The 9,223-nt window shown below is 41.0% G+C and overlaps 2 protein-coding genes across 3 annotated transcripts in view; one reads left to right on the top strand and one right to left on the bottom strand.

Annotated features, from left to right (window-relative positions):
• LOC118364512 (death-associated protein kinase 2-like) overlaps positions 1–8,003 on the top strand; it is a 13,854-nt gene extending 5,851 nt beyond the window's left edge. For both annotated transcript variants that reach the window (XM_035746107.2, XM_035746108.2), the window contains 11 exons: positions 2,376–2,511; positions 2,790–3,011; positions 3,833–3,971; positions 4,153–4,282; positions 5,132–5,180; positions 5,297–5,323; positions 5,586–5,738; positions 5,851–5,896; positions 6,077–6,166; positions 6,399–6,485; positions 6,817–8,003. In XM_035746107.2, the coding sequence (XP_035602000.1) occupies positions 2,450–2,511; positions 2,790–3,011; positions 3,833–3,971; positions 4,153–4,282; positions 5,132–5,180; positions 5,297–5,323; positions 5,586–5,738; positions 5,851–5,896; positions 6,077–6,166; positions 6,399–6,485; positions 6,817–6,897 (1,086 nt within the window). In that variant the 5' untranslated portion in view covers positions 2,376–2,449 and the 3' untranslated portion in view covers positions 6,898–8,003. The remainder of the gene's footprint in view (positions 1–2,375; positions 2,512–2,789; positions 3,012–3,832; positions 3,972–4,152; positions 4,283–5,131; positions 5,181–5,296; positions 5,324–5,585; positions 5,739–5,850; positions 5,897–6,076; positions 6,167–6,398; positions 6,486–6,816) is intronic.
• The window catches only part of LOC118364511 (transmembrane protein 79-like), a 25,074-nt gene extending 16,111 nt beyond the window's left edge, over positions 1–8,963 (bottom strand). Inside the window, exon 1 of the mRNA XM_035746106.2 lies at positions 8,799–8,963. The gene's annotated coding sequence lies outside the window, so the exon portion shown is untranslated. The remainder of the gene's footprint in view (positions 1–8,798) is intronic.
• Positions 8,964–9,223: the final 260 nt, after the last annotated feature.

Here is a 9,223-nt window from a genome sequence, read left to right as displayed (position 1 = left end):
GTATATAGCTCCATTCTTGTGTATTTTCTTTTCTTCCTCTTGTGCTACTCTTTAGTTATTATTAATATCTTTAAACTCTGCATTGTTGGGAAGGGCTCATAAACAAGTATTTCACAGGAAAGTCTACACCAGTTGTATTCAGCACATGTGACAAATACAATTTGATATGTAGTGATAGAACTTGCCATGACTGAGTGTGAGGAGTACATTGATTTATCATCCGACTATTGATTGGAACCTGTTATCATGCCATGCATCACTCACACACAGTAGAAACCCCTAGACCCTGCATACAGGCCACATACTGTACATGCACAGGGCATATGGACACACCTCTCTGTCTTTCTCTTTTTCACAGAAGTATTCTCATCTGTGTTGTGGTTAAGCAGAACACTTTGGCCCCTGGCTAGTTAGTGTGTGTGTGCTGACAGCACATTGGGGCGTTCACTGATAAATGAATGTTATTTCCGGTGACATGTAAATATTTACAGATACAGAGCATGCCTTTGTGCTCCAGCATCAGCAGGGAAGGATGTGTGTTGGTGGTTGTGTGTAAAGAATAATTATTTGGTTTTCATTGCTAAAATTAACAAGCCATAGTGGAACATTTGTTCAGCATTCATTAACGTGACTTAATAACATCTCTATTAACCACTACCATTCATAAACAACTTCCATACCTCATGCAAGGTGATGTCAAACACACACATATACACACACACACACACAGCAGAAAATGTCTGTTCTATATAACACATCGGGATAAGGGCGCAGTCAGTGCCTGCTTTTGTTCCAAGTTATCAGTGTTCATGCAGGACTGACCATCAAACACACACATGAAATGCAAGGAAGAGGTGTAGTTGTCTATTGACCGTCTTTTTCCCTTCCAATCGCTTTGGTGATCTTTTCACAAATATATGGTGATTTTTCTAAACTCTTAGTAAAAAACTCGAAACTGGTAAGACTTGTAAAACAGCAACATCTTATATTCAAAACCATATATTTTGTATTCATTTAGTTTGTAGACTTTCACCACACAACCATTGATCCAAAATATAATTGTATTGTGAAATACCATGAGAACCTTGATTTAATCACCAAAACACATCATGATATCTTCTCAATGTAGTTGTTTTAACTAACAGTTAATCTAATAGAAATAAATGCAAGATGCAAAATTGTCCTTTGACAGTACTGTAGCCTATTACATTCAATGACAGTATATTAGTCACGAACATCGTCAGGGAAATGACTGGACCAAGGTGCAGAGTGGTGAGCGTACATTTTCCTTTATTAAGAATGTCGCCAACAAAACAAGAAACGACCGTGCAGCTTCCTAGGGCTATACAGACCACTAACACAGACAACTACCCACAACTAAGGTGGCAAAACAGGCTGCCTAAGTATGATTCCCAATCAGAGACAACGATAGACAGCTGCCTCTGATTGGGAACCACACTCGGCCAAACACACAGAAATATAAAACATGAATGAATGCCCACCCTACATCACACCCTGACCTAACCAAATAGAGAAATAAAATGCTCTACGGTCAGGGCGTGACAATATTACACTGTTTTCACATTAGGCAATACACTGGCACTACCCATAAACATTTACTGAAAATATCCTTGATTTCTATCCCATTTGCAATCAAATTGCTATAGCGTGATTTAAATTAAAGGCACTGTTCCCGCGTTCGGGGAGACTGTATTCACGGTAAACTGCATATTTCGCCTCAATCAGAAATTACCTATCAATTTCAATCGCGCTATAGCGCTGAACTTTCACAATACAAATTGAATTGTGGCCTAGATTTCAATCGTGCTACAGTGCAAATCTTCAGCACTTGATATAGAATCAAGTCAATTGAAAAAGTGCTTAGAGTTGTGAAACAACTACCTTTTTGAGGATCTGTTTTGAGTTGTGTACTAACAGTTGTGACATACGTGTGAAAATCTCATCAAAGTGATTGAAAAAACTGTAACGTGATACAAATCATGGGGGTTGGCTGTTTTCTTGTGTGCATAGTTGCGCAAAGTATGGATGATGATAAATACATTTCTTTTAAAATCGCTCCACACCCCCCTCCCCCTATGCCAACCCAAAACATCTGCCAGCGACCATGGTTGTGTTGGTTGGTGTGCGTGTGTGTGCCTTTTTTCAATTTATGTCCATGTTGGTTTCCATTAGTTTATCTGCTGCTATACGCTTGACATAATTATATCTACACACAGAGTACTGTTTATTGTCCCGGCATTCTTCCATGTTTCCTGATGCTGTCTGGTGACTTACTTGCTTCTATATTTGAAATACATCTTAGTTTACCTTCCAAATCTGTTCTGTCATCCCTTTTTCTTCCCTCACTTCTACAGAGTGCAGTAGCTCTGGAAAACAACCAGAAAAATAGTGTGGGAGGGGGGGGGGAAGAGGGAAAAAGAGCAAGACCATGGCTCAGATTAAGCTGCAGAATGTGGAGGACTACTATGAGATTGGAGAGGTGCTTGGCAGGTGAGTGAGAAGGTTTGGAGTAGAGAATGGAACAGCGCTAGACATGAATTGATGTTCATTTGAATTGATTTGAATTTCACTTAATTTACATATAATGCTAGGAATACACTGCTATGTAAATAGTACTAGAAAGGTGCAATGCCCCTCTCTCAGTTATTCACTCTAATCAAACATTCAAACTAGCTTTAGGCCTATTAGCATCACAGGAGTAGTACAGCGTAATATAGAGCACAATGCAAACGTTTCCTACGATATCATCCCTCTCTGCCCCCCTCTAGTGGTCACTTTGGGCAAGTGCGTGCGGTGCTGGAGCGGGCGTCCAAGGTCAACTGGGCGGGGAAGTTCCTGAAGCTGCGTCGGAGCGCCAGTAGCCGCCTGGGCCTGGAGAGGAAGAGTGTGGAGAGGGAGGTGGAGATACTGCAGAGCCTGCAGCACGCCAACGTCATGGCCCTCAGGGATGTGTTTGAGAGTCGTGCCGAGGTGGTGCTCATCGTGGAGCTGTGAGTCAAGTGGGGACAGATGGAGGGAGGGGGAGACCTCTGCTTGTCTGTCTGTCTGTCTGTCTGTGTCTGTCTGTCTGTCTGTCTGTCTGTCTTCCCCCTCAGCCCACAGAAGGTGGGATGGAAATAGTTGCGTGGAGCACCACTCTCACTCCCACCCTGTTTAATGGGAACACGATGAGAAGCACTTGGCCCCGTCAGCCCATCTAATCCTCCTGTCATTACTAGCATTGATCTAATAGTCCAGGCCAGACAGACAACTCAAAACTTGTTAATATAACTGAACAATAGCCCCCCAAATACAGACACACTCACAACTGCAACCAAATTGGTGCTGCACTCCAGGAAACAAGAGCGCATGAATATAACATCTGGAAGCAAACTTTTAGGCTGATTCACTTTCGAGTAACTTTAATAGGAATGAGATGCCATTTTCATAACTTGGTCTAGTTATTATAAGTCAGATGTAGGATCTTAATTTGAGCCAGCTTGCTACAGCAGGGAAAAATCCTGCAGCAACAAGAAATGTGAATTATTTTGTGGATTATAATTCATGGACATTTGTGTAGGGGTTGATACATTATTCCTAAGGGAAAATCAAGTTTGAAATGTCAAAATAGAAAATACAAACTTCAGAAGCCTTTTAAACCTCAAATATATTACAAGTTTTAAATGTCTCCTGCAACAGAGTGATCAAATTAAGATCCGACATCTGTATGTGATGAAGATATTCTCTGACAAACTTACATCTACTTAATTCTATCTACTTTTTTCCCCCACTTCCTTCTCACTGCCCCCCCTCCTCCCTCTCTCTGCTCTAGTATCAGTGGTGGGGAGCTGTTTGATTTCATAGCAGAGAAGGAGAGCCTGTCTGAGGAGGAGGCCATAGAGTTCTTGAAGCAGATCCTCATGGGAGTGGGCTTTATGCACACTAAGAACATTGCCCACTTTGACCTCAAGGTGAGACACACAGGAATAGAAATAGAGCTGATAGAAAGCAGTGCTTCCCCGTACCATGAATTAGGTGGGACTGGCCTCCCGTTTCCTGACTCTGTTGCCCCTTGCCTAAACCCATTTGGGCTGTTTTTCATTCCATCAGCATTTGGCATTGTGTGTGTAACATTCTCTGTTTTCCATTTAGCCAGAGAACATCATGCTGGCTGACAAGACGATGCCACACCCCCACATCAAGATCATTGACTTTGGACTGGCCCATTGCCTCAAACAGGGAGAGGAGTACAGGAGCCTATCTGGGACCCCACAGTACATCGGTAAGTGGAACATTCCACGTTTACTGTCTGTGTTTGGTGGAAATTGTGTCAATCAGTATGCGTCTCATGTTGTGTGAGCATTTTGTTAGTGTGTGATTATGGTGTGTATGTTTGATGTGTGTACAGTGTGTCTTCCTGTCTGTTTTAGTTTTTATTTAGCATGAGCCTCTAGAAAGGTGCTGAGGTTTCCATAGAGACAGTTTCAAGGGGTAGTAGTGTGGTTGTGGACAGGATGTGACATCAGAGCGTGTGGTGGGGCTCTGGGGGTAGTGAGAGAGAGACGTGTGACTAGGTGAGAAGTTTCAACAGGCCTGAAATACGTGATGCAACCTGAGTCGCCAACACAAAGAGTGTAACGGAATGATTACTATAAGAGAGGGCAGGAGGGTTGCATGGGTATTATTGTTGGGCCATGGGTTCTACCATAACCCACTCATTCCCCAACTAGTTGCACATTTTCATGTGTTCTACTGTAAGATTTTAGGATTTATTTATATATTTTTATTTATTTAACTAGGCAAGTGAGTTGAGAACAAATTCTTATTTACAATGACGTCCTTAGAGCATTTATTCATTATTAATCATTAGAGAATGCCATTATATTGTGCAACAGCAGTGTTAGCATCACCCAGTGTTTCCCTAACACAATGACACAGTGACTGTTGTGACAAAAGGAAGTTACTCTCCTCTATTGTATTCTCAAGTCCTTACAAAAGAGGTCTCTCTCGTTTACTATCAGTTCTTTTCCTCTGTTACACACACTTTGTTTTTCTGGATAAGGCTGGATTGTATTATGTGTATCTCATTATCTCTCACTCTCCCCCTTCTCCCTTTCCATTTTATTCCCAGCCCCTGAGGTGATTAACTATGAACCCCTGAGCGAGGCAGCCGACATTTGGTAACCATTACTACAATGTTATTCATTAGAAAAACCAAACAAAATGTCCCAGCTGCCTTGACTATCAGGGTAAATCGTTTTGTGCACAAAGTCACTCATATCTCTCTTCTCTTCAGGAGTATTGGTGTGATAACCTACATATTGTGAGTATGCAAAACAAGTGGACAATTTGAAATGTACATACCGTAACTACCAGTGGAGGTTGGTGGGAGGAGCTATAGGAGGACCGGCTAATTGTAATGTCTGTAATGAAATAAATGGAACGGTATCAAACATGAAACCACGTTTGACTCCCATGCCATTTATTACATTGCAGCCATTACAATGAGCCTGTCCTCATATAGCTCTGCCCACCAGCCTCCTCTGGTAGCTACACATATTCTTTAATACCCCCCTATTCTACAGGTTGAGTGGTTTGTCCCCCTTTCAAGGAGATAATGACGAGGAGACACTAAAGAATATCGTGGGGATGATCTATGAGTTTGAAGAGAACTATTTCACCCAGACCAGCGCCATGGCCAAAGACTTTATTGAGAAACTGCTGGTCAAAGACCCAATGTAAACAAACGATCACTCATTAATTTATTAGTTTCATTGATATGGTTATTGTCTATAACCTCTGTATACCATGCAACAGTCTATTACTTAATGATGTGTGTCCCTCCAACAGAGAGAGAATGACAGCGGATGAATGTCTAGTACACCCTTGGATCAAGGTGAGAGAAGAGAGAATTGTAACTTCAATACATAAACCCAACATAAGCACATTATTGTGCTGAAGGTTTGAGTAGGAAAGCTTAAGTTGTGAGTATGATTCACACAGAAAAGCTGTGAACTGCATGTCACTTTGGATAAAGCGTCTATTAAAAATAGCACGTTAATTCGTTGTTTATCAGCCCCTCACACGCAAACAGGCGGATAACAGAAGTCGGTCGTCCATTAACATGAAAAGCTTCAAGAAGTTCAACGCCAAAAGGAAATGGAAGGTGAGGCCCAGTAGTGCATCTCAATACTCCAAAGTAGCTTCCTCTTCTTTTCTCCTACCTTGTATCTGCATTAGTGTGCAGCAGTAGTCCTACAATATTGGTGAGAGGGGGACACCTGCTGGTCCGGACATTGTATTGCATCATATTTGCCTTTTTCTTTCCAAAGTCTTGTTTTTCTGTGGACACCTCTTTCAATGCCCTTTTTAAATCCTCCCCCCCTCTCTCTCTGTAGATGTCATATAACATGGTGTGGGCGTGTAACAGATTATTTCGCCTGCAGTTGCAGTGTAAAAGCAGGTCCCAGGAGGACCCAGAACTGGTAAGAGAGAGCAGAAAGGACTGGGTCTAGACCAGGGGACATGCTGGCTTCTGCCCTGTTCTTAAAGTCTGACTAAGACCTATATAACTAGCTGTGGGTACCGTCTGGGCAATCAATAACACCAATTTTAATAAATCGTAATACACTAATCATTTATATGCCAGGAAAGAACAAAAACTGGAAACTACAATGAAATATTGCACCCATATTTCATCATAATGTTACAATCCCTTTATTTAACTGTTATAAATCCATACTCTGAATATCAACATATCGATGAGGCTGTTGATATGCTTATGTCTGAATATCTCTGCAATTGTCCCCTTGTCAGAGGCAATGTGAGAGCGACCAGGAGGACACGGAGACCAAGCCTGCTTCTCTCATTCGCCGCAGACTCAGCAGCAGTTCCTAAAGAAGACCACTGGGGTCACTAACACAGCCTCAGACCACCTCTATCCATCCCACCATGGGGGAAATGGAGAGAAGCCTTTTGTGAGTGCACCAATCAACAATAGTCTGAGTTACAGAATGACTGACTATGCCAGTGACAATACGAGTGACGAACCCATGATGTGCAGGTGCCTAAAGCCAGTGTTAGTCCACAGAGTTGAATCTTAATGTCTCAGACACCGTTCCTGATTAAACCACTGTAGTTTACCAAACTGCTTCTGTTACACTTCACCCCCATTTGACCTAGCATTTGCCTGTGCCTTTTATGTATTTGCCTGTGCCTTTTAAGTTTGACATGTTTATTTTCTGAACATGCCAAAACGTTTGTTTTGGTGCACGGGATAGAGTTTGTCACACTTATAGCTAACCTCGATTGCAATTATTATGCCTTACAATATTACGTGGTTATTATTTAGCCTCTGCCACATGTTCTGATATTTTTGACTGCTGTATGCCTATCAAAAGGTCAAGACTATTCCAAACTCGTTTTTATTTGCATTTGAGACATTTGCATTTCATACAGTTAACTAGAAAAAGTACTTGGTAACTAAAATGTTAATTGAGTGTTTCACATGAAATTAGGGAACTATACAAGCCATACAATTGGAAATAGAAGGCCTGTTTTTCTAATTCTGCCTTTAAGTGGATACATTATTTGTGTCAAATGTAGATATAAGTTTAAACAGAGCTACTGTACTATACACAGCTATAGCCGTGTTGGACACTGACATGTGTAATGTAGTCTTAGTGTGTAGGGCCCTTAAAAGCCTTATCAAACTTCATCTTCGATATACTTTATTGAACATTTCAACTATCTTTGGCTTATGTCAAAGGTCAATTTTATAGTTGTTTTTGAAAGGGAAAGCTACTTTATAACCTTGTGTAGGCTTGTTTTATTTATATATATATATAAAATAATGAGAGTTTAATACTGACAACAACCATGTTTTGTGAATTGTGTGATGGTGAATAAGAAAATGTTAGTCTGTGATGTTAAAGCTATTACAGTATATACACATTTGTTACTTTGAAAGCTCACCATTTTTTAAAGACAGCAAACTACTTGCACTGGTTGAGTTATCAGTTTCTGTGGCACAAGATGAGGTCAAGACAGTCAGTGAACGGCAACCTGTATCCAACTTGACCACTGCGAACCTAGAGTTAACATCACAATCATTGTCAAAGTTCATTGTAACAGACAAATGGATTAGAAGAAGTGAGGCCTACAAACTTCAGTCTTTCAGTTATTTTTCTAAATGTTCTAAATTGGTTCCAGGCTGTCAACCTCATATTCTTATGGAAGGGTGGGGAATTGTTGCCATTTTCCTCTGGGTTTATACAAGGGTATAGAGGTTTTGAAACGGGGTTGAATAGTTGGCACTTCCAAGATGAGCAGGATCCAAGGAGTCAGCAGCATTCTTGGAGAGAGGGGGCCAAGGAAATAAAGAGCTTTCACACACTGTAAATTCCTGAATCTGCCCATGCCCTCTCTCCTTCCAATGTGCATCCTACAGAGCACATGCCCGTTGCCATAGAGGACTCACAAACAGACGCACTCGAGCATGCAAGAGAGGTGAGTTTGGAATTAGGCAACCATTAAAATTGAAGTAAAGGTGCATAATATAATAAGTGTTCAAGGTGTTCAGTATATTTGTAATTCGCACGCATGAACACCCACACATACAGTGCATACAGGTGAGATGAGATGCGCAAACAGCCATGTCTTGCGAAACTGAGTAACAGGCTACAACACTTACAGCTAGCCAAGCATTATCGTGGGAGTGGCGACTCATACACAGAGCGAGACAAACAAAATGTCAAACGGGTTTCCTTCTCGAGATCAAGTGACACATGGCACCTTACCTGTAGACGTTTGAGGAATTCGGATGGTCTGCATTTATTTTTATTAATTGGACAAAGTTAAATGTAAAAAATATATATATATATCAGGAAGACTGGTAAACGTATAATTAAAACGGCTATTAGACTGTAGTTTTTCCGACTAAACCGTGGGAAGACGTGAAAAGCACAGGACAATCATTACATCTGCGCGCTGGTTGGAAAGTTGGCTATCGCGGCAGGTGCAGCCACCAAGCCGGTGAGTCATTTGCAAGTAATTTATATATATTTTTACCTGACCATGAACTAAATGTCTATTAAAAAGTCTATGTATGTATACTGAACAAAAAATGAACTCAACATGCAACAATTTCAAAGATTTTACAGAGTTACAGTTCATATAAGGAGTCAGTCAATTTAAATAAATAAATTAGTCCCTAATCTATGGA

Source organism: Oncorhynchus keta, chromosome 31, assembly GCF_023373465.1.
Source record: "Oncorhynchus keta strain PuntledgeMale-10-30-2019 chromosome 31, Oket_V2, whole genome shotgun sequence".
NCBI lineage: Eukaryota > Metazoa > Chordata > Actinopteri > Salmoniformes > Salmonidae > Oncorhynchus > Oncorhynchus keta.
The sequence above is the reverse complement of the archived record's forward strand: the minus strand, read 5'-3'. Positions and strand labels throughout refer to the sequence as shown.